The 23,697-nt window shown below is 35.4% G+C and overlaps 1 protein-coding gene across 4 annotated transcripts in view; it reads right to left on the bottom strand.

The window, feature by feature from the left end:
* LOC150106022 (TNF receptor-associated factor 5-like) overlaps positions 1-23,697 on the bottom strand; it is a 103,791-nt gene that overhangs the window by 14,007 nt on the left and 66,087 nt on the right. For 3 of the 4 annotated variants that reach the window (XM_090393754.1, XM_090393751.1, XM_090393753.1), the window contains exons 3-7: positions 19,668-19,890; positions 18,985-19,098; positions 18,727-18,879; positions 2,643-2,693; positions 2,173-2,286 (exon numbers count right to left, since the gene is read on the bottom strand). In XM_090393754.1, the coding sequence (XP_090249880.1) occupies positions 2,173-2,286; positions 2,643-2,693; positions 18,727-18,879; positions 18,985-19,098; positions 19,668-19,820 (585 nt within the window). In that variant the 5' untranslated portion in view covers positions 19,821-19,890. The remainder of the gene's footprint in view (positions 1-2,172; positions 2,287-2,642; positions 2,694-18,726; positions 18,880-18,984; positions 19,099-19,667; positions 19,891-23,697) is intronic. The other variant, XM_090393752.1, reaches the window with a different exon arrangement.

Raw genomic sequence — 23,697 nt, 5'->3', positions numbered from 1 at the left:
ATTCACCACCACTCCAAAATACTGATGAATCGAAAATTAGCCATATTAGTCTTTGCATCAATTCTTGGTCAATCGGATTATCCCATATTCTTTTCACTCCTGGTTTATCTTCCCTATTCTGAGACTCAAATTATATAGCTTTGTCAAAGATTCATCTATTTTAGCATCCGTGCTGATAATCCCAACCGGCCCTAATGCCAAATTGTTATTCAGTTCATCCCATGGCACTAATATCTCCGTCATACACCTGAGTTTCTTCATCCAGTGAAGAAGTAGCAATGAACTCAATATTTCAATATTGCAGGTTGATAACGTTTAGTACAACGTCCACTTATTGGTTGAAAAATATCTTCTGCATCTATCAACCACATACCATCTGCATCCAGTAGAGCTATTACTTCATATTTATTCTTTCGTTTACTTGCAGCATAAAGATGGAATCCTTTTTAGTCTTTAGCTTGCGCAGTCGGTGTATTTTCATGCTCAGAATTATCTCTAGCCTGTTCTTTATAATTTTCATAACTGGCATCATCCCTTTCCACACGGTATTTCTGCCATGTCATCTTTTCTTAAGCACCCTTTCTTAATATGATTACACATGCATCTCTCTCCGAGCCTATTTATTCTTAGTACTCTAGAGACACATTCCGATGCTGTATCAGTTAAGTATTTTTTTTAATTCCTCTCATGTACTCAATATCCTTTCCCATCTAGCAACCATACCACGAAACTGAACTACCATACTCAGTTGATTATAATTTTCTGTTTTATTTATTTATTTTTTCATTTATTTCTTTCATTTAAGTTTTTTCTTAAATTTGAACATCCATAAACTTGTCTAATTTTCGATTGAGTTCATCATGAACACTACCGCCAACAGGAGGGAAATCAAATCTAACACTCTTTGACTTTGATTTCCTTCTTTCATATACTACTTGAGAAAGTTAGTTCACAACTCAATAAATCCAATTTAAATCGTTTCATGAAATTTCACTGCCTATCCAGTCAATATGCAGATAATTAAAATTACCCATAATGATGATCATTTGGTACCCATCATGTTTATTTTACGTCTTTATTTATGGCTGCTAAATTTTATTAACAAAATGCTCATAATTTCAACTCAATGCTAATCACCAATTAGCTGTTTTTAGTTTTTAGTCCTTCTTTAGTCTGTAACCCAGTTAAGTTATCTTTTGAGCAGAAGAGTAATTTTTTGCTCTAAGAAACTGAGGTTTTTAAGTGTGCAATTCAGAATAATACCGTGCTCATATTCTTTTAGACATATCCTATTCTCATCACCCTTAAAATGTCAAATTATCAGTTGCCTACCGATTTCTGTCTATATTCCAGCACAATATTTATTATCTGAAATAGCATCAGTTCTATAGTCGATTTTCTTGATTTTACATGACGACAAACGTAAGTTGCAATGAGAAAAAAAACAACTCTTGCCTGTGCCAGAGATCGACTAACTTCTGCACTGGTCGAAGAAAGAACAAGAAAATGTTCCGCCAGCAGACGACGAGAATTGAACTTAGGTCTTTCTTCGGGCGGCATAGCGCTATGGACTCAAACACCACTTCCATTAAGGTACACAGGCTGATCACTTATATTCTAGTGTCAGAACTATGCAACATTGCTGTGTGGGAGAAGGGGGTTGCGTTGTTTTGAATTATAGCAGAAACAACGACGAGTTCAGTTTTTTCATTGGTTTTTCCCTTTCAGTCGTTTCCAACCATAGGTGACTTGGTAGGCATTGCCCACAAGATGTTCCCGGTAAGATTTTTACAGGGTAGTTCACTATTGCTTTCAACAATCCTCCAATTCATGACTGTAATCCATGTGTGTTCGCGGGGACGGTTTGCCTGTTCTGGGGAAGAAAATCAAACTTTCCTGGTGAAAAATCCCCTACCTTCGAAAATGACCGGCTAACTCACCTTTCGTCGAAAGGGACCAGATAAAGGTTCCTCACGTCACTGACGGGAATCGAACCCAGGTCTTTTCGACCAAAGGGTTTCGTCTATACTAACTGAACAACGGAGGCTCCGGTCAGTTTTTTGAGAGAGTAATATCAACTTTTCAATACAATAATTATTGCCATTTCATAGTGATTAACAGTTATTTAGCAACTAATAAGAGATTGTTTTGAGCAAAACTATTTCATCTAACCTGAGATATACTATCTAATAATTTCATAAATTCCTGGATCATTATCATTAATTCTAGGTGATTCACAGTAGATTTCTTGCAGACAATATTTTCGTTTACTTCCTCGATAGCTACCTGAAAATGGAAATTGGTTTAGACTAACAGTACAAAACATTTATTGGGTTTAACTTTGTTTTGTAAAACTACTGTAGGAAAAATTCCAAGCGATCATTGGATTAATCACTTTTAAATGATATTATTTAATTTATTGGAATCATAATACCGAAAATAAAGTAGAATACTAATTTCGAAAATTTCGAAATTAGTATTCTACTGTACTGTATGGAGTAGATTTAAGCAATAAATTAGGATATGCGATAAAGACATCTGAGGTTGTGCACAACCAATTCAATCTAGATCATATTTATAAAATAAATAAACAGATTGCAGTTTTGTGTTCAGCAAATTAATGTAAACAATCAATGCTTTACTTTGATATCTTGCCTTGGCGACTCATCTTCCAATTTAATGGCTTGAACTTCCTGAAAAGAGAAAGAAGTCCTAAATAAATATGTTAAAAAAAAGTAAAAATGTCACTAATTTAATTAAAGATGAAAGTGAAGGTTTTTTCTTTACAAAATAAAAAAGCCCAACACGTTTCATTCTTCAAAGGTATAGGTGGCGCTCTTTATTAATTAAAATTAACATATTAATATTTAGAAATGAAATCAAATCGGCAAACCAGTTGGTTTTTGTTGGGTAGCCCTGAGACTCTCGCCATCGCGAAGGATGTTCCTACTGTGTACTCAGTACTAAGCGGTCTGCTAACTCTAAGAAGTACTTATTTTAATTCCCGCTTACATTTCATATAGTTAGATACCGATTACACAGTTGATTTGATGAAATTTCGACATTAAAAATCTGCCTTATTTCTTGAGAAAAATTCTGTTTAATTCCGTTTCTGATTTATTTTTCTCCAATTCTTTCCATCTTCTACTACAAGGTTTCGCAAACTTTTTTTCCTTGGCCCGGTTATTTTAATACTTCATCTTCGTGACCGACTAAAATTTTTATGGCCAATAGGTAAAATAAAACAAATTTGAATGTTCATAGAGTTTTCAATTATTATTATTATTATAAAGAAGTATTTACTCTTACAAAATTATAAAGAAATTAAACTAAAGCCAAGTAATTTATTAATGAGAAGTGTGATGCTGTTGTTTGTTAACTAGAAACTTCAGGTTTGGAGGAAAAGGTGATAACTTTATTCTTAAATCCGGTTCGACTTCCAATTGGTCTATATTTTTTAGAAAAAACTGTCTTGAAAAGCCTGTGTTATAAGTTGTGCAAAAGGCATTAGAAATTTTATCGCTTTTTCTGCTAAAACTGAGTACTCCTGACGGTAAGACAGCCAAAAATCCATCAGTGGTATTGAGTTGAAGATGTCGTTGAATGCCGTATCACTTGAAAGTTCAATTATCTGAATCCGGCAGTTCTGTCTCAGATTCAACGTTCACTGTAAAAGGGTTCCTTATTCATGCTTTGTTGCTGTTGATTGGAGGGAAATATTCCTTCAGACTTGCCTGCAGTCCTAGCATATGTTCCTTGATAACAGCTGAAATCTCTCTCCGGTATGGAACTCATATTGTACTCTTTTTGTAATTCTGTTAGCTTTGTAAAGGATTTGTAATTCCCTGGTTCCACACGATGGAACCACAAATTGAGTTTTTTTGTTGCAGCTTCCACCTTCTCTTGCACTTTAAATACAGTTACATTGCTACCTTGTAATATCAAATTTAAATTATTCAAAAATTCCAAAATGTCACAAAGGTAGGCAACTTTGATTAATCAATTGACATCATGAAAACTGTCTTTGAATGCAAATAATACATTCCTAGCCGTTGGGGGTTGTTGGTCTAAGAAAATTAAAACTTTATCCTTCATTTCAATAAGTTTTCTTAAAACATTCCCTCTTGACAGCCATCGCACCTCGCAGTGTAAAAGATGTTCATGTTCACTTCTCATTTCTTTGCACAACGCAGAGAATATTCTTGAATTCAATGGACGAGATTTTATGAAGTTTATAAATTCTACACACTCACTTGCATAGTTTCAATTAAAAGCAATGGCATTCTTTTGACGGCCAATGCTTCTCTGTGAATGCTACAATGCCCCATACACAGTCTGGTGCTGTGACTTTGATCTTCGGAAAAAGTCCAGTACGTGCGAATGCCATTGAGTAGACTCCATCGCTACTCACTCCACGCATTTCTTCCATTCAATGCTCTTTTCATTGATGTAATTTGCAATAAAATTAAAAATTTCTTCAGCTGTTGTTAGAGGTTTACAAAAAGCAAATTCGATGTGATTTGTATTGCCACAATCGTATCTCAAAAACACATTAAATTGGCATTGTCCGATATGTTTGTACTTTCATCGACTTGCAAGGGGAAAACAATTGCGCTCTTTTAAGTGACCTACGAGAGTTTTTTCACTATTATCTGCCATTTTCATTATTCTACGCTTCACTGTGTTAATTGATAGCATCAGCATATTTACTTGGCTCTCCTGTTTTTATCACATATTCGAGATGCTAACATTTTCATTGCTGGAAGCATTAATTTCTCGGCAACTGTGTGAGGATAAACAGTTTCAGCAATTAATTTTGATATTTCATAAGAAGCCATTACAAGCTTTTTAGACTGAGAAAAACTCGAAGACATAGTGTTCTTGGTAGTTTTTAGTTCTCTCTTGTTATTTATAAAGAAATCTATTGGCTTATTACTGCAGTTCGGATGTTTCAATTCCAAATGTCGCTTCAACTTTGAAGGTCTCAGGACTTGTTTGAAAGTGCCGCACAACAAATAACACATAATGGTTTCTCATCAGCACCCATGATGAAACCGAATTGTAGGTAATCCTCAGAATACTGTCCGGTCCAATACATCTTATTCTTCTTCTTTGTAAGAGTAGTAGACAACACATCGTGCAGCCGTTTGTTAGTGCTATTCTTAGAACTCGTGCCCAGCTGCACGTCACTCGATTGTTCATTGGTGCTAATCGAAGAATTTGTAAACGACACATTGTTTGTTTGTTGTTTTATTACCCATTTCTCCATCGTTAAATGGGTAATGGAAAGCGAGATGAAGAAAGAATGTAATAAATTATTTAGAAACAATTATAATAATTACAGTTGTTCAGCCGAACTCACCGAGCAAGGTACACGTAATCAGTAAATATAAAAAAATACTCCATCGATGCTTAACTCAAAGATATCTGAACAAGCAGAGTGAGTATGTGGCGGGCGAGTAAAACAAACTCGCCCGATCGTCAAACGATTCGCCTGGTGGCGCGGTTGTCGCCGCGCAGCCTCGCCAGCAGTTGAGCTACTTGATCGTGAACAAAGAGACTGTGAAATGGCGACGCGGACGCGGACGGAGCTCGTTTTTGGTCTCTATTAATTAAATTATTTATTCATTAGCCCCGATTAAACGCTATTTACTTGTATTTCAGAGTTTCGTGAAAAAAAAAGAAGAAAACTCCAAAACACCTAGGTTTTCAAGAGTTTTTTTAGGCGACCCGGCATTTAGCTTTCCTGACCCTGTGCCGGATCGTGACCCACCATTTGAGAAACGCTGTTCTTCTGTATAAAACGACTCTCCATAAACTATAATGAACTGCGACTAGCAAATATCGCAGTTCATTCCTCCATCTTGTTCTTTGGCAACATTTCCTTCTCTCAATATCCAATCAGTTATCCACAATTTCGATTATCTCTCTTCCCTTAATCTGCTAATATGGACAGCCAATTTCCTTTTACATGTTTTACAATAATTCACAATATACAATACTCTAATCATTCCTCTCCAATTCTGTTATGTCTAATTCCATCCCTTTTTGTTATTTGGAACGTTCTTCTCTCTCTCTAGGGCTATTTGGGCAATACCTAGCCTGTTGTTATTCGTTTCCCGAAATCTTTTTTTCCGTAAGTAAACACTGGAATAATGTATGAATTAAATAGCTTTATTTTTTAAGCATAGAAATCAATCTCCAAACAGGTAATCTTTATGCAGCCAAATATCTTTGATTCGGAGAATGATTGTATTATTTATTTCTATTTTTTTCTTTATCCACATCCGTAGGAATTGTTGCAAATTTTAGTTCAGTATGATCTGAAATATTAATTATATATTCTTTCTGTGATATTCCGAAAGACGGCTAATGTATCAAATAGCAACTTGGGTGTTATCGGATCATCTTGCCTCGCTATTCTCTCAATGCTAAATGCTATTTCCTGATATTCTAACTTTATACTCTCTGGCAAGATCTAATATTCAGTAATCTGATATAATTTCCTACATGATCTGTTCTTTTAAACTATTATTCCTTCTAATTTATACAAATAATCAAAGCCTTTCTCAAAATGTGCAGACCTGAATATGCAGGAAGATGATATTGATGTACTTATTTTTATTACTTGGGTAATAATATGGATATGATTTATTGTCGACAATCTTTCTATAATGTCTGTTTATACATATGGTTGTGCATCATCCAAAAAGAGTTGTGATTCTATTTAAAATAACTTTTCAATTGTCGAGTTACGAAAATATCTCGGATATTATAAGAGAACCATTAATTGACGCCATCGCTGTGGAATATTTTTTGCATTTAAAATATTATTAAACCTATCCAGTACGTGCTCATGAAACTGTAAATATCCTGATTTCATTTGTTTTACAGTAGGCAATAATCTTATTATTTAAGAAGAACACTTTAACAGCAAGTTTTAGCAAGCGCGCTATTTCGATAATCCCATTTCTTAAGCGTTGTAGAGTATTTTTCTTGTGGATTAAAATTCAGAGTGTACGATGGCGGTCTGAAAAGTTCTCGGCCTAACAATGAAAGAACGAATTTATAATTTCAAAATAATTTTTATTTCTCAACATAATTTCCCTTAAGACTAATACATTTAGTCCAGCGATGCTCCAGCGCCATTATCCAGTCCCTGTAGTGGTTCTCAATAAGATCTGCAAAATACCCCTCAAGAGCTGAAATCACGTCTTGATTCGAAGAAAAATGTGACCAGCGAAGAAGAAGAGTTTTAGTTTTGGGAAGAGATAGAAGTTAGAGGCAGCAAATCTGGGGAATTGGGTGGATGTTCCAACAATTCATAGTGCAGATCCCTTAATTTTCTCATTGCCAAAACACCTTTGCGGGCAGGTGCATTGTTCTGATGAAAGACGATTTTTCTTTTCTGCAAACCGCGTCTTTTCTCACGAATTTTTCGTCTGGTCTGGTTAAAAGTTCGGAATAATAATCCCCTGTTATTATTTTACCCTTTTTCAAGATAATCAATAAACAAAATGCCTTTAGCATCCCAAAACACTGATGCCATAGCCTTTCCTGCTTATGAAACCGACTTTGTCTTCTTTGGCGCTAAACAACCGGCTTCTCTCCACTGTTTTGACTGCTGTTTGGATTCTGGTGTGTAAAGGTGAATCCAAGTCTAATCCATAGTAATAAATCGATGCACAAAATCCGTTTTATTCTTGTTAACACGCTCGAAGTACTGTTCAGAGATTTTCATCCGAATGCGTTTTTGATCTGTTGTGAGCAAGCGTGGCACCCATCATGCGAAAGCTTTTTCATTTGCAATTCTTCATGCAGAATATATCTCATACGTTCTTTTGAAATGCCCATAATCTCAGCAAACTGTGACTCGCCGGTCATTCAATACGATATCGTGCACTTGATTTCTGGCGTTGTTACACTTTTTGGACGTCCTTCACTTGGATCATCTTCAATGCTGGTACGGCCACATTTAATCTCGGCAGCCCATTTCGTGATTCTCGAAAACGAAGGAGAAGAGTGCCCATAAACTTTTATGAACTTGGAATGAATTTCTTTTGGCGTTAAACCTTTTACAAAAAATTTTATAACCGCACGATACTCAATTTTATCCATTTCAAGGGATACAGACAACACGTTTGCTTCAGACAGCTGTATAAAAATAACTACTTGATAGAATGACTTGCAATTTCACACGGATGCTTAAGACAGATGTACCAATTTAGAACAAAAACTCTTCCCGATAGCCTTGCCATCTATGGTCAAGGCCGAGAACGTTTCATACTACCCTCGTATCAATGAATTCCGTTCTTCAAGCCAAATATATTGATGTAAAAACTGTAAGTATCTGTTAAGTAACAAATAAGTCACAGGCTTTCAGAGCTTGAGGCATAGAGTAGTTAACTACGCTACAGGGATACAAAGAAAGTCACCATTTCAGCAGTCACACCAGGATCGCCAAAACCAGAAAGATGAAGTGCTATAAATGCCAGCAAGACTTAACAAGGGAAGAAAATCACATAACATGCAGTGACTCTCAGAGAAATATGCATTTTGTCTATTCCAGTGTATCTGAGGCTACTTGGCAGCAAAAATCGAAGGAGAAGCTTGACGAGTGGAAGTTTTTAGCAATATAAATTAGAAGTAATAGAAATAAACAATAAATTCGAATATGCCTAAAATATATGCATCGAAGTTTAAAAAATGAAACAAGAGAACTCTTTAATATTAAACGCAATATACGGACAACACAATTTAAGCCACACAAAATTTCTAGATGAATTAAACAGATGGCTTTCTATCACGGAAGAATGTTCCTCAGAATATCTGATAATAATAGGTGACGTAAATATAAACATGATGAGCATAAATAATAACATAGCAACACCTAGACCTCCTATCAGCATATAACATGACCTCATCCAGACACACGAAAAGACAGTCGAAAATACAATCGCCTCATCCTGTATTGACCACGTAAATATACAGGCCCCTCCAAACCGCTATACAGCAGACGTCATAACGTGTTAACTGGTAACCCATTATGCCATTGCACAACAGCTGCATACTGAGCCAGAAGCCGTGAAGCTCACTGAGATTACAAAGCAGTATAATAGCATCATAAACGAGAACTAGAGTAAATGACGAAATCAGAAAAACAGACTGGATGCAGATAGCATCTTCAGACTCTGCTGATGTTGTATATGCTAACCTTAATCTTACATTTAATAATATATATATATAAACATTAATAAAAAAAATATGCTTCCAAACTACACGGAATTCATGGATAACAGACAACATGTTAATAGACATACAAAGAAAAGATGCCCTATGGAAACAACTTCAGAGGTCAATTATCAACACAGTTTTATAAGGTTGAATACAAAAGAAAACAGAATTACTGAACAAGACAGATTAGAACAGCAAAAACGAAACTATTATAGAAACAAATTAACGACAGCTCAGAACGATATAAAGGAAACCTGGCACCTGATTAATGAAATGCTGAACAATATACACAGAACCACTGCCTCAGAAACAATAAAACACAACTTTGCTTGCGAGCCCAAATCCCTCAAACAGTTGGCAAACAACTCTAATCAGCACTTCGTGAACTCTGTCCAAAAACTGCAAGAAACATTCTCTCCTAACAGAAAGAAATATTATAATAACTAAGATGAAAAGCCAAACGGCTATTTTTTTCTGGCGAGGTTGATATAAGTTGATATATATCGTATAGCAAGAGTATGTAAGTTTTCTTCACTTAAACTCTGATATTCTAGGTCTAGCTACTCACTGATGAGACCTCAAAAAAGATTGAAACCGGTCTGGGTAGTGACCTCTCCTCATAATGTAAAACAGTACTACATCTCTTAAGAGCTGTGTGTTTTACATTATGAGAAAATATCAAGAACAGTGAGGGATCTTGCTCCACCTTTGCAACGAGTTGCCGTGGTGTGGCACTACCAAGTGGTCACTTACGCTTGGATACGCTGACAGTTCGTCGGCAGGAAACGTTACAGATCGTAGTTTTCGATCTTAGTTTCGCTTACTGGCTAAAAACAATAAGGGATTTTTATCCCCTTAACTTAGAAAGAAATATTCTGCACTAGGACCAAAAGCAACCCCGTCAATGACGTTCCCCACAGTAACAGAAGAACTATCACTGGCAATTCAATAAATTAACCCTAACAAAGGACAGGAGATAGACGGAATCAGACCAAAAGACATCAAATTACACTCAATTAACCTATGTCCAGTTATACTAAAACTGTTAAATAAAATCTTCGAAACGGGAAACATACCTGAAACACTAAAGACTGTATTAATCACGAATATACATAAACATGATAAAAGAAATATTATAAGTAACCACAGACCCATCGCAACATTTTCTGTAAACAAAATCGTGGGGCCCATTATGTATCACAAACTCTTCACGTACACTAAAAAATTTCGAATTATTCCCAAAACACAATACGGTTTTTAAACAAATAAAGGAACAGCAACACTCCTTGGAATATTTCACAGACCTCATAAACGCTCAGTTTGATAAGAACATAATAGTAGTAGTTGTTTTTATTGACCTAACAAAAGCGTTTGACAAACTAAGACACAAAATCGTGTTAAACAAACTAACACAGATCGGAATCGGAGGTCCTCTCCTTGATTTCAAAGCATACAGGAAAATCAGAAAAGCACAGCACATGTATAGGATCAGCGCACAGCAAAGAGCTAACTGGAGTTCCAAAAGGACTATTCTTTTTTCCATTCTGTTTAACACACACACATACGATGTTAGACATCTTCCCCTAAAAAGTAAAATCTTCAAATACGCAGACGACACGGCCATAGTATCCATTCACAACAACGCAAATATCGCTTACACAAATATGCAACAAGACATCAATCTGATCACAAACTGGCTAACTGAAAACGGGATATATATATAAACACTGAAAACACAAAAGTAATGATATTCAAAATCCCTCCCAGATCCTACTAATGGAAACGAAATATCTCAATATCCGACATCCATCCTAATCTTAAAACCACAACCATCACACTCGTGAAAACAACATGTCATTTCGATCTTCACTTCGATGTTGATCAAAGTTGGAATAGCCATACAAATTATCTACACAACAAACTCAGGATAACAGCAAGCAATGTATATCGATTAATAGATATTGCTCTGGCACACACAGAAATACTAATCTATAAAGCATTATGTGAAAACATTTTAAGATTACGCAACTACATCATACGCATTCTATGCAGACTACACACTTAATAGGTTAAATTTGTTGCAAAATAAAATAGTAAAACTGATATTCTTCAAACAAAGAGAAATTTATATGGACAGCAAGATAGAACACAAAATATTTAAAGTATAACTTATGCAACTACACAGTCATGCTAAAACATTATTTCACTTCATCCTACAGAGTAACCAGAGCAATATCAGATATGTTTCTCTGGTTACTCAGATAACAAGATCACAGACAACAAACCACATAACATATAAGTATAATAATTATTACGGAAAAACTTCTACATACCTGTCATGATCAACAAACTGCTATTCGATCAGAGAAACCCAGGGACGTACAGAAAGCTGAAACAGGAGTTACATAGATAGACATCATAGCGAGACTGAAATTTAGACTGAAATTACGCACACGCACATGCACGAATGCACAGACACAAACCTATAACGAATTCCTCTGAACCACCATTACAAGGACACATACACGTCACATATCCAAATCCAACCTCCCTTCAAAAAGGTTAAACTGTGCTCACGTGTGGTGGTCCGTCGGCGCGTGTACTCGTCTCTACACGTTAACCAGAAAAAAAAATTAAATTATATATACATGTCATCATATATAACTTTCCAAGCAGATACATATAAATAGTTAAATCTACACATGGCTCGCGAAGGGTACTGAAACAAAACCACGAAGCCACCGCCATCTCATATCTTCCTCAGATAATAACAAGCAAACTATATTGATTAAAAGCTATTGCTCTAACATATAGAAGCTTCGAGGAAGAAAGCAGACATGCCAACCAAACAAACAATTATATCAAAAAAGAATGTACTCAGTAACTTGTATACTGAATTTTTGTAGCAAAGTAAAATAATAATAAAAATTATTATTATTTTAGGAAAGTTCTGATAAACACCTAGAACAAAATGATATTAAATCAACTGATATGTCGCTGAAGGTTCGAGCATCTCACACGTCATCAGCAGCGGACCTCGCAGTCAATGTAGAAAATGCTGCAGGGACATCTCTCAGCAGTAGAACTGGATGTAGAGAGTTGCATTCCCAATGTTACCATGGCAAGGCTACTGCGAAGAAGCCACACATCATTCTTTCCCTCAACGCCAACCGACGTTGGACTGGTATCTTTCATACCGTTCCTGAACTGTAGATGATTGGTAAATAATTCTGTATAGCGACGAATCACGCTTCCAAATGTTTGATTCTGTTGGTCATGTGTGGATCTGGAGATTAAAGGGCTACTCACTGATATACTAGTGTGAAAAATGTAGAACATTACACCAATGTGGGAAAGGTTGGGTTCGTTGTTTTGAATTATGGCAGAAACTACTAAGGCCGCAAGACTAGTATATTCTCTATACATTGAATGTACATTCTCATCGCCTGTTTGAAAACCTCTGCCATCTCCGTATTAGCCTTCACAGTGTGTTTATATTGTAAAAATCAGAGAGGATGCATTACTTTTCATACATTGCTATATTCAGTATTGAATTTAATCGGATGAAGTACCAGAAAGAACATGCATGCTTGGAAAGAAGTCAAGAGACACCATAGTGTGAACGAACACCATGGAGCCTAACCAAATAAGATGGTACCCCTTTCGTTGCGATGGCGATGCCTGATGCAAACCTACAGGCATACTTTCCACACGCGTACGATAGCGATCAATTGGAATTTTGGACCATTCTTCCTGTAAGCATGTAATGAGGTCCTAACTGGGTTGAAGTCTGTTGACCCCACCCGACACTCAACTTCATCCCACAGATGTTCAATAGGATTGAGATCAGGAATCTGTGGAAGGCAGTCAAGTGTAGTGAGGTTCATGTCCAAAAACCTGCAGCAGCCTTAAGACATGGTGTGACATGGCTTGCTGAAATAGACACTGGTCAGTTATGTAGAAACATCACAAAGTAGGAAGCACTGCATTGTCCAGAATGATCAGCAAGACTGCAATACCACGCACCACAAATAGAGGTCTCAAGCCAAACCAGGAAAATCAAGACCATACCATCACACCTCCACCTCCGAATTTCATAGTTGGGGTTAAGCACTCTGGTGAGAGACTTTCGCAGGGCAACCGTCACTCGAACACCCGTGTTCATCTGTTCAGTAGAGAGTTAAAGTGTTGCCTCGCTCTGTAACATAGCTTTCCAAGCTTCCACATCCCACTGTACACTGCTCTTTGGACACTGGCATACATATTGCAGTCCTACTATACCCATGTTGTGAGCCATGGTTCAGAATATTTTTGTGCAGATTTGTGTTGCAGTCAATACCGAGAATCCCGCTTTCAACCTCTAAGTCAACAAAATGGCCGTTTTGCATATTATCCTTCATAGGAGAAAAAATCAGCTAATGCCTATTTGTTCCCATATAGGGAGTAGGCGGGGCATTTACCCTATCTAACTTTTAGGAGATTGAGTGGACAGTTCAATCTCCACTGGTAGCCAATCAGAGAGATAGCCAGCCCAAGGCTATCACTGATTCATCTAACCCTAACACAATATTTTTAATGTCTGAAAATAGTGTGGGTTCGAAGGTCGATTTTCTTGAGTTTACGGGGCAAAAAACCCGAGTTTCCGGGAGAAAAAACCCTCTAGCCTGTGCCAGAGATCGACTAACTCGGGATTTTGCATATTATCCTTCATAGGATAATATGCAAAAACTAAACTCACTAAACGTGATCCTGGGGTCACGTTTAGTGAGAGTAGTGGGTCCTCCACTCCGGGTAGCACTTGCAGTTGACTCCCTGCACTTCCATCTCGGTATGGTATCGCTGACGGTTAACCTGTAATGGCGAATTTTCAAAATTTACTGAAGAGATAGGTATCAAACATGGCAATCTATCAAAACGCCTTTCTCAAACCCCCATCAGTTCCCTTCTTGCAGACATTTCAGGTGGACACAGTTGCACTGACTTGAGAGCATCAGATTCCTCCAATTTATGCCAGCTACAAAAACGTGTCTAGCTACATGTCACAAAGTTTCTTGCTCAATTGGTGTCCGTTGATTTCTTTTTGAAGCAGTGTATGTATATATATATATATATATATATATATATATTTCATCACCCATGGATAAAGGCTATTAAAGTCCAAATAGCGAATAACTTCCCCTTCTGACTGAGTTTTGTGATACATTTTGTAGCAGTCAGTTCGACCGTCATGCAGAGCACTACAAGGTAAAATGGGATCTGGAATTTTAAGAGCAGCAATAAAGGTTTTCATAGCTGTGTTTTCAAAAATTTCTGTATTAAATTGGCATTCACAAATTGAGATAACATCGAATCCTTTTCTACAAAAATATTGTTCGTGATCCTTGGTTTACTCAAAAAGGGAAATCATATGGTTGGAATGTACTTGGTCTGTGACATTTTCGGCAACTATGATGAAAGCAGCCATAGAATTCATTTAAAAAGCTTCCACATTTCCCATCGACAAAATTACCCTCACCCCTACCCCCCCTATAGAATATGCATGTTGTATGGTTATGTTGCTCTGTTGTTCTTGCCATTTGAGCCAAGCAAAAACCTTTCAACTTTGCACATTTGCCCCTATGTAACCCATAGCAGGAAGTTTGGCCAAATTGTTTGGTTTTAAAATGTTTTGAAGAAATACTCCCAAACATACTCCTGCAATTGTAATCTCACGAAGAAAGGGATCAATCTATGAAGAGTGCAAAAAGTATTGCAACTGTCATGCAAAACACGTGTGGCATCTTTGGTATATCGCAAAGTTCTGCTTTCAGACAGTATTCAGTGTTTAGCTGATTTTCGTACCAACTCTCGAACTCTGTACGAGTAACTTTGTTCATAAATTCCGGCTGGAAATATGATTTTTTGGGGATGTCTCTGCATTGATCCAGCGAATCGGATGTGTGAATCTTATGAGGAAAGAAATCCTTATGAACTTCTGGGAGATCAAACATGGCTGGCAGTTTCCTTAGAGGGACACAAATGCAAAAAACTGTCAAGAAATATGATATTTAATGGGTCATAATAGACAGCCAGTATCTTCGATCTGTCAAGCACTACACGGGGTAGGAAATTTTTTGCAAAAAGATATTCTAAAATAAAATACCTGTCAAAACCATGAAAATTGTGTGCAATCACATGGATATTTTTGTATTTTGGTTTGACAGTCCGAAGGATCCTACCATCTCGATCCTGTTTCATGATATTCTTGACAGAAAAGAACTTGTCTAGGAAGTGATCCACACAGGTTTCACTCCAGAACTCGAGTTTGTGACTACCAAAATCAGTCATTTTCAGGTGGACAGATGTGGCTTTTATCTGTAGAGAAAGTAGTCAAACATTGCCTACAATGATAGATTTTTGGACAAATATTATTTTGTATGTACAAATTCAGACATTTGTTGCTGTTGAAAAATCTATTAAAAAAAGGTTCTTCACACTATGATTGGCATTTGTGCAAGAGCAGATGCACATATTTTTACATCTAGGCATTTGCAATTCGATTGCGTTTTAAAATTTTAAGCAATTGGGCAATAATAGTTAAAAAATCATAACTAATTGAAAACCAATAAAGAGAACACATGACATCGAATAAACTTAGTTCTCATCGATCACATGAAATCAAATTCCAAACCTCTGGTAGCCACACTAGTGTAAACAATTCATGTATCACCTTGAAAGCAGGATGCCATAATAAAATTCCATAATCAGGAATGAATGAAGATTAGGATATGCATGTCACAATGAAAGAACCAGTGAATGATGAAAACATTTAGTCACATCAGGAACCATGGGACACACAACCCTGGGAAATTTTACCTCTGTAGAAAACTGCACGATACAGCTATGAAAGGATGTGATTAATTGTTTACAAACTGTATAAACTAAAGTTCCCATAGTCTGAAAGAGCAGCGAAAACAAATGAGCAGAAATCAGTCAGTCATCTTCAAGATAAATTAACATCAGTGCAAATGTTAAATCAGAAGAATAAAAAAAAATTGCTTTTTCACTTTATTTAATTTCTATATGTAGATTCAGTAAATACAATTTGTAAATAACATTTCAGTCAAATAAAAGGTAACATAGAAATTAACAAAGTATATTACAGAGCTAATATTCATTAGAAAAATAAGAAAACGCTAATGAAAACTTCCAAACCAATCAGAGAATGTCACACATTGATATGACAAAATAGCAAACGGAAATGAGATGTGAAGTTTGGATTGTTGTGTGGGAGCATTATCAAACCCTCAAATAAGACTATGACAATTCCAGGCCCCAGTCAGAAAAGTTCACAAGTAGGAACAACAAATTGGCAAACGGAAATGACACAGTTGAAGATAACACATATCAAAAATCTAAGTGGGGTGGGGGAAGAAATTCACACAATTTATTTATTTTGCTAACATATTCTGTTAGAATATGTAGAAAACTGAATTTAAAAAAAATTGAGAAAATACAACCAACCAGCTTGAAAAAAAAAACAATCACAATATCAAAAAATACACTTTGAGAGATGCAATTAACAGATCGCTGGCAGTTATTAGCCATGACAAGAGACATTCAGCTACCATCGGAAAAGAAACAGCTTGGGCTACCATGAGTGAAGGAAATAAACGAAGCACATTGTAACCTATAAGGAAAAAGTCAACTGCATTTCAGACCTTGTGTTTTTGTGTTTTGTGTTGTGAATATATGTTAAAAATCAACAATTTGGAATATTCAGAAAACCTCAATAGTTCCAAGATGACGCATTTTGGAAAGTAAGTTAATCTTTTTTGTTTAACTTAAACATAGCATGTGATATTTGTAATTTCGATGACCAATGATCGCATATTTTGGTAAGTGCAATTCTAATTCTAATACTGAAGTTTTTTTTTATAAGAATAAACATAGGGTACATTAGAGTATCACCATGGGATTCATTAGCGGCTTTTCTTGTCTAATGTTTGTAGTTGAGGAACATCAGTGATAGCATATAATTAATTATTCAGAAAAGGTCCAAAGGCTGCTGCCATCTCGACTCTAAACCAAAAATATCCATACTCATTTATTGAGAAGAAAAACGTGTGTCTGTGTGTTTGTGTGTGTGAGTGTGTGTGTTTCAGGGAACACCAGCATACAATTAATTATTCAGAAAAGGTCTAACGCTGCCGCCATCTCGACTCTACTCCAAGAATTCGCATAGTTATTAACAGGAAAGAAATACCCTAAACTATATCGGAAAATTAGAACTACCATCTCCAGAAAAATCTTGATGACAATGACAAATATGTGTTACCCTGGGAAAATTCCAAGATATCTCATCTCAAAAACATCACCTACAATTCCAAAGGCAAACCAAAACACCAAGTAATGTCACAGAAACATATGTTCCCCGAAAATTTCCAAACACATAACATCATGATTCCTTATCTCTAAAAATCACCGACAATGCTACACAAGAACGAAACACACCACATGATGTCCCTGACAGAAGGGGCCCCCCAGCGAAATTCCAAACATTCTAAACTCTATCCTATCACTATCCATCACTCATAATGCCATACACAAACCATTTACTTATCTACAGCTCATAATAGCACATATCCATGACACTGAGGTCGCTTCCCCCATTCACCCAAGCAATATTTGGTTAAAGTGTCCCACCAATCACATTACGAATCCTTATCCAGTAATATAACTTCCTTTTCCATTCAAATCAATAACGTCACTTATTTACAACTAACAAATGATGTCACTTATCTACATCTGATAACAACACACATCAAGGACACACTGACCTTGCTTCCCCCATTCACCCTAACCTATTTGGTTCATACTGTCCCATCAATCATGACACGATTTCTTTTCTTCAACCATCACCCACAATTCCATACGTGAACCAAAACAGAAGACCTGACGTCACTAACATATCTGCCCTCAGGGAAATTCCAAACATTCCATGTCATTGTGTGTGACATGACGTCACACACAATGACATTAGCAACTGAACAACCAATCATGTCGCAAGTTCTTATCTTATCTTGATCTTGATCTGATCACTAGTGGCCACATCACTACTGATAGTGCCATCACAGTCAGTCCAGAAATTTTTGATCACTTCTTGTGTGGAAAATTCTCACAAAATATAACTTTTTGCAGATCATAAGAGCATGACATCATACAAGGTTCTATTTTTATTTCTATTAATCATTATATATAAATTATTGGAGTGAAATATAAATTAATTATAGGGGCATGAGATGGTGGCATGTCTTCTGCACTCTGTCCTTCCAAAATCTTGAAATCATCGGTATCCATGTACTCATTTATCCTCTTACTACTTGGCTGGAGGCAGGTTGATGACCAATTGTTAGGTAAGGTTAAGGAGTCGCTCCTACTCCCTTTGTAGAATAAATTAAGACTTTTTGATGATTTAGTTTTATTAGGTACTATTAGAGTGTCAATACTTACTTCAACTTTCGTTTTAAGATAATGATTTGCATTTTCCTGTGGAGTCCCAGGGCAGTTATTCAACAAATGGTTAAACAAATCCTTCTCACATATTTTGGCTTTACAGTTCTGCGGACAGTCCACTTCAGTGTACCGACAAGAATCGAGGTGGTTCTGTAAGTAATCAAAAACCCGATCAATTCACATCACATCTGTTAAATGTTTGAATTTGAGAAGATATTTTTAAATCAAAGCATAAGAACCATAATAATTGATAACCTTCATTTCCATAAGGCGAAGCTCAGTTGTGCATCCATGATTACTGTTGAGACATTTCACATTCAGAAGATTAGCTTTTTCAGCTTCGACCTTTATTTCGAAAGCAGAAAAAAACTGGAAAAAATGCAAAAATATGATTAGAAACATCGAATTCCACGAATGGTGAAAAAAAAATCAGCTAACGCCTTTTTATTCCCGTATATACAGGGAGTAGGCGAGGCCGTTTTTAGCCCTATCTAACTTTTGGAGACTGAATGGGCAGATCAATCTCCACTGGTACCCAATCAGAGATAGCTGGCCCAAGGCTATCAATAATGAAGCAGCACACAGTGAAGAGAGACAGCTCTACAGGTGCCACCATCTCGTGGTCCCTAACCCAAAGACTAATATTTAATGTCTGAAATAATGTGGGTTCTACGGTCGATTTTCTTGAGTTTATGGGACGAAAAACCCGAGTTTTCGCGAGAAAAAACCCGCTTGCCCGTGCCAGAGATCGACTAACTCGGGAACCGGTCGAAAAAAGGCTTAGAAAAATTTCATCTAGTCGCCGACTAGATTCGAAACCAAGAAGTCTTCCTTCATGTGGCCAAGCGCCGTGGTGTGCAAACGCTACATCCACTGAGCTACACAGGCTCTGGTGAAAAATATAATGACAAAAATATGAATAAATGATTTTCACATACCTTATCCGGATTTCCTTTAATCTGTATTAAACAAAAAGGACACACGAAAATGTAAGCGTTTTTCTGCATGCAAGTGAGGCAAAGCATGTGGCTACAATCTGTCAGCCATACCCTAATGCGCATCTTTTGGCAACTGTCACACTCTTGAGACATGGAAATAGAGACATCATTAACCTCCAACCTGTCCACAATTGACTGAGGGAGAGGAGCAATTGAAACATTGCTGTTAACAAATAATAATAGCAATCAGGAATATATACATAGTTCAAATATTTTGAATCAGCTATAACTTAATCATGTTTAGTATTAGCTTTTCCTTTTAAATCTATATTAGGATATTTTGAATAATTGCTTTAATTCGTATTTCAGTATGGAAAGAGAAGGAAATTATTTTGAATCAATTCTTGTTGTGTGTCATTTTTACTGAGCCCTACCTTGGAGTACTTAAAGGGAATTCAAGCTCAATGAATGCTGAAGGTAGTTATGCAAGTGAGAATAATTTGTGACTGCAATCAAAGCAGGTGTTATAACTAACAAATAATACAGCAGTGCAGATACTGAAATGAATAATAAAATACAGAGCAATTCATTTAAAGATGTTGCATTGGCAAAGAACAGGAGGATGAAAATAGTGAGGGATAGAGAGGAATGCTGTACTGAACAAAAGACTTGCTAAAAAATTAGACGTTTGTAATTTTGTTACAAACGTCTATTATTGGTGGCAATTCCCCAGCAGAAGGAAGATGTGAAGATGACAATGCCTTCAATTCAGAGTTACAAAAATAAATAAATAAAAGATAACATTAACCCAAATGGCTATCAATTAATAATGGGAGATTGCAATGCCAGAGTAGTAAACATTTCACTCGATTCATATATTGGAATAAATGTCGAAGCTACATGCGATAGAAATGGATACAGATGTAAAGAATTCTGCACACAAAAGAAATGAAAAACTAGTAATACTTTTTTCAATCAAAAAAGATCCATAAATTCACTCATAAAATTATAATAGATTATATATATATAATAGCTAATAGGAAATAGCCAACATAATACTACAAATAATACAGAAAAATAATAATACAGAGGTGCGAAATACATATCAGGTTATTGTATCTTACAAGTAAAATTGAGAATACCCCAAGATGGTTTAAATTTAACCAACTCAATGCAAAGAGAAATCCCCAACAGTCTTTTAGAATTCGGATAAGAAAGTTATTACTTATCTCTCTATTTGCAAAGAATACACGAAAAACTAGAACAAATAAAAGAAAATGATGATATTAAAATATAATGGAAAAAATTAAAATCTATATTAATAAGTGCATCAGAATACCTTGGAACAAAAAGCAAATTGAAGAGGAGATGGGGAATAGAAACTGGAATGAGAATTTTTACAGTAATAAAACACAAGAAAGAAGTATAAAAACAATGGATAAAGAAGCAAAATCCTTTCATGTTTATAAACAAAAAAGACCAATACCAAAATGCATGTAGAAAAAGAATGAGAAATATTGGACCATTTTATAGCAAAATTGAAAATGGATCTTACAGTGAATAGACCAAATACATACAAAATTATACGAAACATGAATAATGAGGTAAAATAAAACGTGAAACTTTAAATAATCAAAGAGAAAATCTGACTGGTCTTTGACAAAAACGTACGCAAGATAGTAAGGAAATTATAACTGATGTATTGCTAACTGATAAACTATGTAGAGAAAGAAATAACATTGCATGAAATCCAACAAGCGATACATCTAAGTAAATCGGGGATATCCCATGGAGAAGATGAAATAAATAAAAATAAAAATAAACTTATTAAATATGCAAGCATCCCGTATATCAAACGTTTTTAAAATTATTTAGAAATAGCTGGCATGAAGGAAAATACCGAGGAAAGTTTGAATAAGACCATTATCATTCAAATATATCTAAAGATGGCGATAAGTGCAACTATAGAAAAAAGAGAAATCAGACTCCTGAATTCTGGTTATAAGTTATACTGAGATATATATATTATATAAAAGTTAAATCAGATGGAGAAGATAAACTTTGTGAACAACAAAGTGTGAAGCTTCCAAAAAGGACGATCATGTATTGACCCAGGTTATACATTAAAAACCTTAATGAAGAAACATTATGAATTCAGTATAGAAATATACATAGAATTTGTACTGTAGATGGCCAGAAAGCCTTTGACAGAGTCTCAAGGAACATACACTGGACGATACTCAATAATTCAAACATTCCAAATCAGCTGCTTGCAGTAATAATAGCATGCATTAAAAACAACCATCCAAATAGCTGTAAGAATCAATTTACAGAATGGAATTCAATAAATGCAGGATTCCGTCAAGTTGCCACTTTTTTAAATATTTATATTGATGAAATAGCAAAGAAATGGGGAAATAAATATACAACCGCATTTAAACTGAAATTCACGAAACAATGTTTAATATTCTTTTGTTTGTAAGGCAAAATATTCATAGAAAGAAATGAAGATGAACTCCAGATATCTGCATATTCCTGTAACCACATCGCTAAATAATTTGGAATGCAAATATCAACAGACAAAACAAAAACCCATGGCTATTAAACGATCATCTACAGTCAGAGGTAATATCATGACTGAAAGTAAAATTTTAGAACAAACTGTTTGAAATACCTTTAATTTGCTGTATCATATACAAAAGAAGAAATTCAAAAGCATAAAAGAATAAGAGTTTATAAAATTATGCCAAGACCTTCTCTCCGGAAGTGAATGATGAACCATTAAAACTACAGAAGAAGAAAAAAAGAATAGAAATTGGAGAAATGAAATTCTTAAAAAGCACAAGAGGGAATATTCTCTGGGACTGAAAAAAGAAACAGAAATATGTAAGATACTAAAAATAGACTGAGGACGAAATATACGAATACCATAAGAAGTGGATTGAACATTTTGATAGAATGGACAGTCCAAGACTACTCAAAAAAGATACTACGATACCTACCAGTTGGAGGACATAGAAATCAGGGACGACCAAAAGAAAAGATGGAATGAGAACGGAATGTCAAAATCACTGAAAATATGTTGATAATTATATATAAGCGCTCCTGTTAACTCGATCTTACCACCATTTATAGCCCTTCTTGAATTATTATTACATATCAACATCAGAAGAGAAAATCTAAAATATTCCAAGACAGAGTTGGGAATCTTATAACTTAATTTTAAAATTAAGTCAAAATAAAATTAATTTAATCAAAGGAGAATTTTCTCAATGATTGGAGAAAAGATCACGTCAGTTTAAAGAAAATTTTTCAATCAATAGTTAGTACACCGTGTCGTATTAACGAAATCAACTAATATTCCCAAGTCAAACTAATGCAAATCATTAAACAATGTAAAAAAAAAAAAAAACATAAACAATTCCAGATAATAAACCCCTCAAATGCCTGTACTAACTTGAAAGTATTTGCTATTAACATCATAATCTTTCTTAAAATGAAAGCAAAACAAATGTATTCAGTATTAGTTGCATATCAGTATGCTAAATATAAAACACGTCAACAAAAATGTAATTCTCCATTGCTTTCATTTTTGGAAAACATTCGTGTCCAGGCTTGCAATTATATCAATAGGAGCCAATGTGATACCCTTGATATTTTCTATGAAGTGTATTGCATTATTAGCATAAGAGGATGTTTCTCTAATGTAAGGTTTGAGTAGCTTTTCCATATGTTTAGATAATAAAGAAATTGTGGAGAATCTTCCATCAATAATTAGTCTCAATGGCAAGTTTTGTTTATGCAATATAAGAGGTTCATATATTCTAGAGGTACAATGACTAGATTACAAGCCGTTTTTGTTTCTTTGGAACAATTCAGCATATTTTGATTAAATTATTGGTTTTATTACGGAAATATCCCATGGAATCTTATTCTAACTTTCCATAGGTGTTTGTGTCTACTAGGAGTGATTTCGTCTTTTCTATGTATTCTGTGGAGTTTAAAACGATACAGCCTAACATATACTTTT

The sequence above is a fragment of the Typopeltis vanoorti genome, chromosome 6 (genome assembly GCF_054136105.1).
Source record: "Typopeltis vanoorti isolate ZY-2024b chromosome 6, IOZ_Tvanoo_1.0, whole genome shotgun sequence".
Classification (NCBI taxonomy): domain Eukaryota; kingdom Metazoa; phylum Arthropoda; class Arachnida; order Uropygi; family Thelyphonidae; genus Typopeltis; species Typopeltis vanoorti.
The sequence above is the reverse complement of the archived record's forward strand: the minus strand, read 5'-3'. Positions and strand labels throughout refer to the sequence as shown.